At 40.0% G+C, this 13,615-nt stretch overlaps 1 protein-coding gene across 5 annotated transcripts in view; it reads right to left on the bottom strand.

The window, feature by feature from the left end:
* Positions 1–13,615, bottom strand: part of smarcd3b (SWI/SNF related BAF chromatin remodeling complex subunit D3b) — a 60,440-nt gene that overhangs the window by 21,547 nt on the left and 25,278 nt on the right. For all 5 annotated transcript variants that reach the window (XM_061965296.2, XM_061965297.2, XM_061965294.2 and 2 more), the window contains exon 2: positions 3,464–3,684. In XM_061965296.2, coding sequence (XP_061821280.1) covers positions 3,464–3,684 — 221 coding nt within the window. The remainder of the gene's footprint in view (positions 1–3,463; positions 3,685–13,615) is intronic.

The following is a 13,615-nucleotide window of genomic DNA, read 5'->3' as shown; positions in this document are numbered from 1 at the left end:
TTTTCCGTACCTTGGAGACATCATGCCTCGTCGGTGTGTTGTCGGAGGGTGTAACAACACGAACAGGGACGGATTCAAGTTGCACCAGTGACGTTTGTTCCACACACTTTACAGACGAAAGCTATGCTTTGGCAAGAATGTGTGGATATCCTGCGACACTCAAAGCAGATGCATTTCCAACTGGACTGGATAGATCAGCTTTCAGGAAAAGAGAGCGGATGAGGGTATGTCTACAGAATATATTAATTGATGAAAACTGGGCTGTCTGCACTCTCAAAGTGCATGTTGTTGCCAAATGTATTTCATATGCTGTAAACCTAGTTCATAGTTGTTAGTTTCCTTTAATGCCAAACAAACACATACCAATCGTTGGTTAGAAGGCGATCGCCAAATTCGTCCTTGCTTTCTCCCGTGTCGCTGGCTGTCGTGTCGTTTTCGTCGGTTTCGCTTGCATACGGTTCAAATCGATATGGCTCAATAGCTTCAGTTTCTTCTTCAATTTTGTTTTCGCTACCTGCCTCCACACTACAACCATCCGTTTCAATATACCGTATGCGTAATCTGTTGAATCGCTTAAGCCGCTGAAATCCAAGTCTGAATCCGAGCTAATGTCGCTATATCTTGCTGTTCTATCCGCCATGTTTGTTTGTATTGGCATCACTATGTGACGTCACAGGAAAATGGACGGGTGTATATAACAATGGTTAAAATCAGGCACTTTGAAGCTTTTTTTCGGGATATTGCGTGATGGGTAAAATTTTGAAAAAAACTTCGAAAAATAAAATAAGCCACTGGGAACTGATTTTTAATGGTTTTAACCCCTCTGAAATTGTGATAATGTTCCCCTTTAAACAAACTTTGCAGCGTGCAGTCACTTGTGTTTTGCACATTTTTTGCAAGTGAAAAAAATCGAATATATCAATAAAATCGATATATCGTCCAGACCTTGAGTCTCAATGCGTATTTTAGGGAAAACAATTGAAATAAACCACAAATTCCTTCCACCCCCCCCCCCAAAAAGTGCATTATTAACATTAACATTGCACTTTTAACATGTGTGCATTAATGCAATTTTAAAATGTAAACCCCACCACTGTGCACCGCCACACACGTTACTCATTAAACGATTAATCGAGGCAAATTAATATAAATTAAAGCTTTTTTCTAATCGAATTAACTGATTAATTAAGTTAAAGTTAAAGTACCAATGATTGTCACACGCACACTAGGTGTGGTGAGATTATCCTCTGCATTTGACCCATCACCCTCACCCCCTGGGAGGTAAGGGGAGCAGTGAGCAGCAGCGGTGGCCGCGCCCGTGAATAATTTTTGGTGATTTAAACCCCAATTCCAACCCTTGATGCTGAGGGAGGTAATAGGTCCCATTTTTATAGTCTTTGGTATGACTCGGCCGGGGTTTGAACTCACGACCTACCGATCTCAGGGCGGACACTCTAACCACAATCATTGCAGCCATACACCTGCGCGACAGATGGGAATGTTAAAAATCAAGGCTCATATGCACCAAAAATCACTACATGTGTTACTGTTTTTAAGTAGCGTTTAACTTCTTTTTACACTTGTGTGAAAAAATGAGACGTGAGAGGCTCACCAACAACACAAATCACCTCGTGTCCTTTGTCATAAAATATTTTACTGTTTTGTAAATGGTTGTTAACTTCTTCTTACACTTGCGTTACAGATAAGAATGTTTGAAAATGAGATGTGCCAAGCTCACCGACAACGCAAATCAAGTCAGGGCTTCGTCATCAAAGTGAAAAGCAGGACTGGAATGTTGTACTGTTATGTGGTGGTTCACTCCTTTTTACACTTGTGTGACAGTTAAAACTGTGTAAAGTAGAAGGACGGTTGAAACTGTTGACTGTGTAAAGCTGTGACGTAAAAGTAGAGGTGGGCGATTCAAATATTGATATCAGCGATACGAGGGCAGTATCAGAGTGGGAGTGTGATGAGATCGTATTTTTGTTGAGTTACTGTCTGTTTGTTTTCACAAATGTCTGTGTATATGTTTGCTCAAAAATAGCAAAAACACACACAGATATACATCAATCTAGGGCTGGGCGATATGGCCTTTTATTAATATCTCGATATTTTTAGGCCATGTCACGATATATATCTCGATATTTTGCCTTAGCCTTGAATGAACACTCGATGCATATAATAACAGCAGTATGATGATTCTATGTGTCTACATTAAAACATTCTTGTTCATACTGCATTAATATATGCTACTTTTAAACTTTCATGCAGAGAAGGAAATCACAACTAAAAAAAAAAAATCAAAATTTTTTTCATACGGTGTTGATCTGGAAATGTTTGCCTCGGCATTTTGATGGTGTGGACGTGTGGCACCAAACGGAGATGTTGACGTGCGGAGTACGTAAATATTGTTTTTAATATTGTTGTGCAGCACTTTGGAAACATGTTTGTTGTTTAAATGTGCAATTAAATAAAGTGGATTGGATTGGAGTGAGCACTCTTCTTTCACTAGCAGGGGACTTTTCAAATGATGCTACATATTAGCAGTAGGCTACTACTACTTTTTATAGCAACGCTTTCGCCCCACACTTGACAATATACAATTGTCTGTTCGACATCTTCCCACTTGAAGCCAAGCCACCGCCAGACGATGGACCCCCTGCTGTTTTTCTTGGGAATTAATTATTCCTTCATTTGTTACCAGATTCGCACCTTCTTTCGCTCGTATTACCGCTAGCATCACAGCTAACGTTAGCCATGCTGCTACCTCTCTGCTCAAGGAGGGCGTATACGTATGTGACGTATGACGTGACGTATGTAAGAAGGTGCGCTTGCTGTCTGTGAGAAGGAGAGACAGGAAAGAGCGAGTAGAGCCTGAAGTGTAATGCCCGCAGCTAAAAGCAACTGTGTGAGAACGTATACTCGATATCACGATATAATCATTTTCTATATCGCACAGAGACAAACCCGCGATATATCGCGCATATCGATATATCGCCCAGCCCTACATCAATCTCACCACACTAGTGTCAATCCAAAACATATACTGACTTGGTATTGATAATATTGATATTTGCATAGCTCACCACTGTACTGTTAATCCGTTTTTATAAGATTGATATAGCATTGATTATTTGACTGTGGATTTATAGCTTTCCAGCTGAGATAGGCTCCAGCACCCCCCGTTATCCCAAAAGGGACAAGCGGTAGAAAATGGATGGATGGATGGATTTTAGAACTTCATTCAAAATTCCAGCATTTTACAAACCTTGACAACGCAACATTGGAATTTAGGTAATTTCAACAATTCCATTCACCAGTAGGACGTCTTATTGTGTCGAGCCAAACTACTTGAAAGGTGAAGACAGGCGGTCCAAATTAGGTTTCATGATCTTCTTTTTTAAGGGATATTTGGTTTCATAAATGATCTTAAGCACAATGCTGGGTTGAGATCCACACTTACTTTCTGGCTCGGTTCTGGACGGCCTGTTGCTGCTGTTGCTGCTGCTGTTGTTGCTGCTGCTGCTGCACCTGCTGGGAGGGGGCGGGCCTCTTGCGACTGGCCTCCATTACCGGGGAGGGCAGACCGGGCCGCACCGCCGGGTTCCCTCCGTACGGCGGACCGGGGGGCCCCATGGGAGCTCCCTGGTGGGGCATCCTCGCCCCAGACGGCATGCCAGGACGCTGGAAACACAATGTTCAAAGTCAGCTTCATTCATTTGCTTTATGTACAATTTTACGTTCCCAGCAACAACAAAAAAATATTTTCATTGAATTTGGAAGCCGTGTAATTTTGACACATCTGCACATTTGGGAGTCTACACAGTTTGGTTTTTGTTTCTCTTGGTGGAAAAGACACACGCTGCTGCGAAACAATGCAAACAGTCCTGACCCGTGACGCCTGGGAACAACTGGCTAAGCGCTCACCTGCGCTTGCCACTCGCATGGCAACAGCTGCGTCCCGCCTCCGTTTGGCGCGGGACAACGTGACTTGTCCAAAGCACAGTCCAACTATTTGCCTTCCAAAAACAAGACCATTACTGTACTTACATATTGCAATCTACATCTTAACTCATTTAATTAGGTGTACTGCAGGTGTGTCCAAAATGTGGCCCGGGGTTCATTTGCACCTCCAGTTTTGTTGCCCTGCAACATATTGTTGAAATAAAATCAAACAAAACAAGTAACAATGCAAGAAAAGGGAACAAAAAGACATAATGTAGTGGGAACAAGTTATGGGTGTCCAGATGTGATATTGATATCAGATATCAATCTGATACAAGCAAAATAACAAACAGCGGATTAGCCCAAGCTAGACATACATAGTAAGTGTCCTTAATTGACAACAGCTAAGCACAGAAGCTAGACATATGTACGTCATAAGTAGAGGTGGGGGAAATAATCTAATTTTATTGCAATTCGGACATGGACAATTATAAAATCGATTAATAATGTCAATAATCAATAATCGATTTATTTATTCTAAATAAAGTAATGCAGACTGTCCTACAATTTGGCTGACTGTAGCGAGCAACCTCACTGAGAGATTCGACGAGTTCCTTTATTATAGGGCACTTATGTTCCAATTTGGCAAACATTTCCATGAATTTAACAAATGTGATGGGAAATGCACTGTTCTTAAAAGTTTCAAGTGATAATAGCTTATTTACTGAGACGAAAAGAAATGTAATACTGCACCAATATACATAAATGAAAGAATAATACATTTTTTATCAAATCGTAGCTCCTGAATCATAATCGAATTGTGAGGTGGCCATAGATTCACACCTCTAGTAATAAGTGTCCGATATCAATTAATATTAAATACAGATACAAAGTGTCAAAGACATCAGCGTATTAAAATTGTATCCAGTAACAAATGTATCCGCATCACTCCACATACTATGTCATGAGCGCAATTAATTATTGTAACCATTAGTGGTGTGCTGTCAGGGCCAGCAAGACCTTCTCTGCTGGCCTAACATACCGTATTTTTCGGACTATAAGTCGCAGTTTTTTTCATAGTTTGGCCGGGCTCCAGTGCGACTTATATATGTTTTTTTCCTTCTTTATTATGCATTTTCGGCAGGTGCGACTTATACTCCGGTGCGACTTATACTCCAAAAAATACGGTAATCAGAAAATATGATCATAAATAAAGATACAATTATTTTTTTATTTACTTTCCCTAAATATCTAAAAGTATTCATATTCTCTTCATGTCATATTATGCTCGTTCAAGTGCTGTTGTTTTTAGTTTTAGTTTGTATCCAATCAGAATTCAGCTAGCTTATGTTGCCATGCTGTACCAAATCTGCCAGGGGCCTTCAGAATCAACAATGCGGACGTCCGTGCACTGTCAGTGAACGGGGACATACAGTGACAGACAGTTGCGATAGCCAATCAGATCACAAGTTGTTGTCAGTAAGGCCTTCTAGCTGGCCTAAGGTTGAACGTGACATTTACGCGTCCTGTGATTGGATACTCCTCAGGACCGTTAGCGGATGAATTTGAGAACACAGAGTTGAGAGACAGTTGCGATAGCCAATCAGATCACAAGTTGTTAACAGTAGCCTATCTAAGTAACCTGATGTTAATGAGACTGTGATTGGATACACACATGTCATTCCAAAGTGATTATCTATTCACAAGTTTCAATTCAGCAGGAAGCGGGAAGTGTTGCGCCATAGCCAGACCGGGACGGCAGAGAAGGAGAACAAAACGTTGATTAGGTTGCAGATATATATTTGCAAGGCCTTTTTCAAGAAGGTTATTTAAAGAGAAACTACATCTCGTGAGACTATGGCGGCCAACCCCAGAAGCTAGCTCAGCTGTTCTGGCCATGAAATGGGGAAATGCTCGCCATTTCCACTCGAATAAGCCGACGACGAGGGGCACCACTGGCTTATACGATGTCGAAAAGGTTCTATAAATTGTGAGTTCAAATATCTAATTTTTTCACTTTTAATGTTTTTTGCTATTTTAATTTTGACAGTACCACATAAGATATGTTTTAATTGCTGATGCGTTTTAATTGTTTTTTAAATGCGCCAGAAAATAACCCGTTTTGTATACTGTTTATGTGTTTCAATGCACAGCAGTGCGTAAATGTGTTTCTGTATAGTATTTCTCCAGCAATGGTCATGTGGTGACATAAATGATGGTATTTTGAGAGGTAATCATTGAAGTCGGACATCACTGACGACCTTGGTGGGAAACGCACGGCCCGCCACTGGTAATCACTAGGTGTTGCCGAAAACAGTTACCACTCCACTTAAATTTAAAACAGCATAAGTCCATTCCAGACAGCTAACAATAAATAGGTTGTTGTGTTTCATACCTACCATTGTTCTCTGTGAAAGTAATTTTACATGATCAAGCCTTTTCTAACATTCCACGCTAATAAACAATAAAAGTATGTATAATTTGTGCTGTTATCGTATCGGAATATTATCGGCATCGGCTAATACTCAAGGCTCCAACATTGGTATCGAATATGAATAATAATGTCACCTAAAATACAAAGCTGACACAAAGTTCTATCTTTAAATATACATAATTTCTACCACTATAATTTTCTATTCTTATGTGTTTATGTACACGATTTTTTGTTTATTTTTGTTATACATGTCTGTTAAAAGTTTGACAGGATTTGTGCAGCCTCTGGGCCAACATGTTCACACCTGTCGTTGCATTTGCACACCGTAAAACTAGCCACCCCCTACCTCGTCAGTGGAGACAATATGATCACTGTGGGTGCGAATTGCTTTTTTTGTAAAGAAAATTTAAAACATTTTTTTGTAAAAACAAAAAAAAAACATAATTTCTGTTTTTAGCATTTTGTACAGACTTTTCAGTATGTGGCCGCGGGTAAAATACGTTTGGACACCACTGGTGTACTGCATACAAGGACATGACCATAAAGCTAAAGAATATGTAACTTCATGCTAAAAAAAGTCCTTTTAAAAATAGTATTGTGTGGTATTTTTATTTTGAACATGCATAACCAATTACATGAAGGAAAATCACATGTGCACAATTCCATGTCTGAAAAGAGGTAGATGGTCCATTCAATTGAATCGGTGGTGGGAAATAAAATTTATAAATGCAGGATCAAATTAACTGTAATTTTTATTTTTTATTAAGCCAAGTGTTTTAGCACAGTCCTGTTACCTCATTTTATTTTTTCCTGTTATTAGTTTATCTACATTTATTGTTTTTGTGAACATGCTATTAGTATGGATGTCATGTATTTGCTAATTCCATGGCGACAAACTAACTCCTGTTAATTTCAGCCATGTTACTAAAATGTGTCATTTTAGTACAAACAACCTTGTACAAAAATTAAATAAAGTTGCCTGTGATGGGACCATACACATTTTGAGTAGTTCAATGAGTTTATTATGTGAAAAAAGGCAAAATGGCACCGATTAAGTGGAATAACTGAAAGCTTCTCCAATTTCTACTCCTCCATTCACAGCATGTGTGAAAATGACTTATAGGTTTACATTTTCTCAGTCAAACATTCACTTCCTGTGTGTAGGTGTCACATTTTCCCATATGGGGAGAGAAGAATAAAGAATGTCTAGCAACCGCTCACTAGCGATGATACGAATCACAACATTTGGATGCTCTGCTTGGATGTTTTGTCACTTTCGGAAGGTTGATCTTTAGACTGTCCACAAAATAGTCACGTGGAAACAAACAAAGAGCATCAACTAAAAAAGAACATGAAAAGTGCCGAAAATATGCCGTAAAAAATGGGTGCGCGACTATAAATGGCATTTTATTTGATAAGTCTATCCGCAGACTAAAAGACGCAGACAGAAGACGTGTTATCAGACTTTTTTTTTATTTATTTGAAGTGCAAGCTCTGGCGATCAAGAAGCAGGCGCTGCTGTCACTCTAGTTGGAGTGTGTGTGTGTGCATGTGTGTGTGTGTGTGTGTATATGTGTGTGCGTGTGTGTGTATGGGGGGCTGTTTGTTGGGTGGGGGTCACTGAGGATAAAACAACATATGGTCTGGGGGGCCCTACGGCTCCAATGTTGTCACCTCGAGTGTCATCCCTCCTTTTAGAAGACACAAGCCTCACACTCTAAAGCAGAAGTCTTCAACAGTCAAACATTTAGTTTACTGGACTTTTTCATGTACATCAATTTTCCACAAATGTAAATATCTTTGACTACAGTTTAACATTGATCCTGTTGTTTATAAATGACATTGGCATGGACACCCTACTTACTCTACCTCAGTTAAAAAAATCAATAAACATAAAACATCTATATTATTGTATTCATGGTAGAATTTACGATGGCCAGCGATTAGCACTCTAGTTGCCAGCAAGCGATTAGCGCTGTAGTTTCCAGCCAGCAATTTGCAGACTAGTTGCGAGCTAGCTATTAACGCTCTATTCGCCAGCTCGTGGTTTGCGTCTTAGTAGTCAGCTAGCGATTAGCACTGTAGTCGCCAGCTGGCGATTAGCGCTGTAGTTGCCAGCTATCGTTTACGGACTAGTTGCCAGCTAGCAATTAGCGCTGGAGTTGCCAGTTAGCGATTACTGCGCCAGTTGCCAAGTCTGGATTAACGCTTTAGTTGTCAGATAGCAATCTGTGGACTAGTTGCCAGCTAGCGATTAACGCTATATTAGCCAGCTCGCGATTAGCGCTGTAGTAGCCAGCTAGCGATTACTGCGCCAGTTGCCAAGTAGGGATTAACGCTATATTTATATATGTGGGCTCTGTACCCAGGATGTCGTTGTGGCTTGTGCAGCCCTTTGAGACACTTGTGATTTAGGGCTATATAAAAAAACATTGATTGATTGATTGATTGATAAGTGGTTGATTTATATAGGCAAGTAAGGTAAAGTTTTGTACCTGACAAGTTTCGGCTATCTTGCTTCTGCAGCCTTCATCAGAGGTGTCACGTGATGTTAGCGTGACGTCATCTGTGACGTGTTATATGGTTGCCAGCTAGCAATTTGCAGAATAGTTCCCAGTTAGCAATTTGCAGACTCTGTGCCAGCTAGAGATTAACGCTATAGTTGCCAGCTAGCAATTAGCTTTTTAGTAGTCAGCTAGCGATTAGCACTCTGGTCACCAGCTAGCAATTAGCGCTCTAGTTGTCAGCTAGTACTTAGCGAGTCAGTTGCCAGCTAGTTATTAGCGTTGCAGTCGCTAGCAAGGGATTAGTTCGCCAGTTGCCAGCTAGTGATTAGTGGCACTAATGCTATTATTTGAATATCTTATTATTGCACGATAACAAGTAAAAACAACAATGGTTAGAAGATCTATAAGTAGGGGGTCCCCGCTCAATCGCGCCATCAGTTTGGGGGTCCTTGGCCCATACTTGTCAACCCTCCCGGATTCTCCGGGAGACTCCCGAAATTCAGCGCCTCTCCCGAAAACCTCCAGGGACAAATTTTCTCCCGAAAATCTCCCGAAATTCAGGCGAAGCTGGAGGCCACGCCCCCTCCAGCTCCATGCGGACCTGAGTGACGTGTTGACAGCCTGTTCTCACGTCCGCTTTCCCACAATATAAACAGCGTGCCTGCCCAATCACATTATAACTGTAGAATGATCAAGAGCGAGTTCTTGGTTTCTTATGTGGGTTTATTGTTAGGCAGTTTCATTAACGTCCTCCCAGCGCGGCAACAACACACAACAACAGCAGTCACGTTTTCGTTTACCGTAAAGCAGTTTGTCTGCCGTAAACAGCAATGTTGTGACACTCTTAAACAGGACAATACTGCCAACTACTGCATATGCATAAGTGACAATAACATCTACGGCTTTTAGAGAGTGCAGTGCACAACTGCGCACACAACAAGGAGACGAAGCAGAATGCATCATCAGATAGGGTGGTGAGCATGGTTAGAAAAATAGTGACAGAGAATAGAACAAGGATGGACAATTCAACCCTTAACTCAACAATGAGTAGATGAGTGTTATGTGTGTGTATATGTGTAAATAAATGAACACTGAAATTCAAGTATTTCTCTTATTTATATATACAAATATATATATATATATATATATATATATATATATATATATATATATATATATATATGTATGTATATATATATATATATATATATATATATATATATATATATATATATATATATATATATATATACATAATATAATATATATATATATATATATATATATATATATAGCTAGAATTCACTGAAAGTCAAGTATTTCTTATATATACTTGGTGAATTCTAGCTGTAAATATACTCCTCCCCTCTTAACCAAATCGGAGGTCTCAAGGTTGGCAAGTATGCCTTGGCCTGAACAACGTTGAAGACCCCTGCTCTAAATGTGACCCACTGAAGTCGACTCCAACGATGGAGGTCTAGCAATTAGATCTGCGGAACATCTGAGACTAGTGTTGGCATGCGTGTGAAAAATCAGAGGGAGGTCAAACACCTGGCGTGCTCACACTACGAGGCAGTAAAATTGTGTCATGTCATGTGAGTGCAAGCAGACCGGTATCGCTCTATTACCGGACAATACGATATAAATGAAACTTGGATGTATTTAAGAGTAGTAAATGTACGGCCATTTATGTGTTACCTCCTGAGAGGCAGCGTCCTCTGCAGTGGACATGTGTGTAGTCCGTAATGTGTAACTCGGACAATAAAAATAAAAATGTCCACTGCAGACACAATTGTGTCTTGCCGACAGTCAAGTGGTCACAGTCTGTGTGCATGAGTGCTGCGGTTCACTGAAGGAAACATGGCTTCCAACAAACGGTACTCTGATTGTGCCGCTTGGCAGTTTTCCAACATGTAAACAAACATGTAAGTCAAACCTCCCCCCCACACCGCCATTGTCTCTTAAAGGTTTGCACAACATTCATCCATTCATTGCCTTTTCAGCTGGGCGGCAGGACTCGTACGCAGTGTCAGTAGTAAATGTGCTGCACGTGTCTCCGTCTGAATGCTCGTATTGCTCCATGTGGAAGAGTGGAAACATGAGGTCTCAGGAGGCCACAAGTGCAGAAATAAATAAAAGTATTACAGACGGAGGAATCTGCTGCAACTATTGAACACAACTTTTCCATTCTGAAAGAGTTGTGGGAGGAGGGAAGGAGAAGGAAATATTTGGCTTGGAGTGAGCTGAGCCTCATCAAGGTTAATTGGTCTGTTGAGAGGACACACTCCTCCGGCTCATCAATCACACACTCTATTGTTGCCCCCACAATGTGTGTGTGTGTGTGTGTGTGTGTGTGTGTGTGTGTGTGCGCGTCTGAGTCCGAGCAGCAAAGCCGGCGTAATGACCGCTCCTGTCAAAGAGACAATACCTCATCCAGTCTAACTACATAAATCTACAACCACCCCGCAGTCCCCGTCCACTGCTCGCCATCAGCACTGATTACAGTGACGAAATCAAACCTCAGCACCTTTATTTTTTTTTATTTAAAAAAAGTCTTCCTGGCCTATTCATTTAAGACTCCAAAATTAGCCTATTATTAGATTTTATGATATAATTGATAGGAGTTTGACAACACTATTTCGGACTGGTGCTCAATTAAAAATAGTCTGATGACATCTGCTATTTATATATTAACTGTGTATAAATTTTTGTTTTTAATTGTTATATTCTAAAGGTTATTATATTTATATTTGTATTATTTTATATTAAAGTTAAAGTTAAAGTACCACTGATAGTCATACACGCACTAGGTGTGGTGAAATTACCCTCTGCATTTGACCCATCCCCTTGTTCCACCCCCTGGGAGGTGAGGGGAGCAGTGAGCAGCACCGGTGGCTGCGCTCGGGAATCAAATAAAATGTATATGTCAAATATATTTATATACAGTAATTTACTTTGAATCACAGCATCCTAGCTTAAGAAATAAACAGGAATAGGACGCATAATTAGGTACGGTACATGAACACAATCTAACGAGGCCCAATACATGAGCAAATTATTATTATCATTCTTCTGTTTTCAAATGACTATACTATAAAAAAAAATTGCTGGTCAAACATATATACAGTACAGGCCAAAAGTTTGGACACATTCTCATTCAATGCATTTTCTTTATTTTCATGACTATTTACATTGTAGATTGTCACTGAAGGCATCAAAACTATGAATGAACACATGTGGAGTTATGTACTTAAGAAAAAAAGGTGAAATAACTGAAAACATGTTTTATATTCTAGTTTCGTCAAAATAGCCACCCTTTGCTCTGATTACTGTTTGCACACTCTTGGTATTCTCTCAATGAGCCTCAAGCACACCTGTGACGTGAAAACCATTTCAGGTGACTACCTCTTGAAGCTCATCGAGAGAATGCCAAGAGTGTGCGAAAAAGTAATCAGAGCAAAGGGTGGCTATTTTGAAGAAACTAGAATATAAAATGTGAATGTGAGCGTGAATGTTGTCTGTCTATCTGTGTTAGCCCTGTGATGAGGTGGCGACTTGTCCAGGGTGTACCCCGCCTTCCGCCCAAATGCAGCTGAGATAGGCTTCAGCTAAGGTGGTGTGTTATTACCGGTCTTGGTGGGGACGAGTGCCTAATTTACAGACCACATTGGTCTGACTACGGTCCGTTTGAAAAAAATCCCCAAAAACTGTCATACTGTAGAGGTGACTTCTCCTGTTTTGTCCACAATTTATTTGCTCTCTGCAGCACTAATTTTCGTTTATCTTTTCACTCCATGCAGGGAATCAACTGCGTGACAACAAGAGGCCGCAATCAAAATTAAGTTGATACTGTTACCTGATTGGCTGTTTGCGTGTGACTCACTGAACAGTGATCACTTCCTGCGTTACTCGAGAAAGTGCCTTTATTCACACAACCGACCTTGCTTTGTGACTTCCAGTTTCTTCCGACAAAGAAGGAAAAAAAATGTATGAAATGTTTTATCAAACATATTTTTTATTGGTATCAATTACCTGTCTATCGCTATGTATATTGATATCGTTTTATCGCTCCGCCCTAATGAGAGGAGTGTGCGGCCATTTTTTAAAGAAAACATACTATTCAACAGTTTCCTACGAAAGCAGTGCTCCACTGTTTTTAAAGACCTAATGCAAAAATGTTCTTTACAGATCATCTATATGGGTACAATCCTGTTAGTAATCAGCTGCAAAAATTCTCATCAAAGATCCTCTATATCCTCCTGAGAACCAGTGTCCTTTGCAGTGGATATTTGTCTTTCGTTTATTTCATTTGTCGGAATTTTTGAAAAAAATAGCCTTCATATGCAAAATGCAAATGTCCACTGCAGTGGACGCTGATACTCCGGAGGATAAGACAGCCGTGCTCTCCTACAAAAACACTAGCAAATATATTCTATATAATAGGAGTGTGCTGCTGTTTTTGGGATGTACTACAAAAACATTAATTAAAGATCTCCAAATGACAGACGTGGTCTGCTGTTTTTTAAGCGTATGTACTACAAAAACAGTAGTCAAATATCTTGGGTATAAAAGGAGTGGGTTGATGTTTTTAAGGGATGTACTCCAAAAACACTAATCAAAGATCTTCATACATATAACAAAAATGTGCTGCTGTTTTTAGGGATGTACACCAAAAGCACTAATCAAAGATCTTCTATACATATGACAGGAGTGTGGTGCTGTTTTTAGG

Source organism: Nerophis lumbriciformis, linkage group LG07 (genome assembly GCF_033978685.3).
Source record: "Nerophis lumbriciformis linkage group LG07, RoL_Nlum_v2.1, whole genome shotgun sequence".
Taxonomy (NCBI): Eukaryota; Metazoa; Chordata; class Actinopteri; order Syngnathiformes; family Syngnathidae; genus Nerophis; species Nerophis lumbriciformis.
Note: the sequence above shows the minus strand (reverse complement) of the source record. Positions and strands in the feature narration are given on the sequence as shown.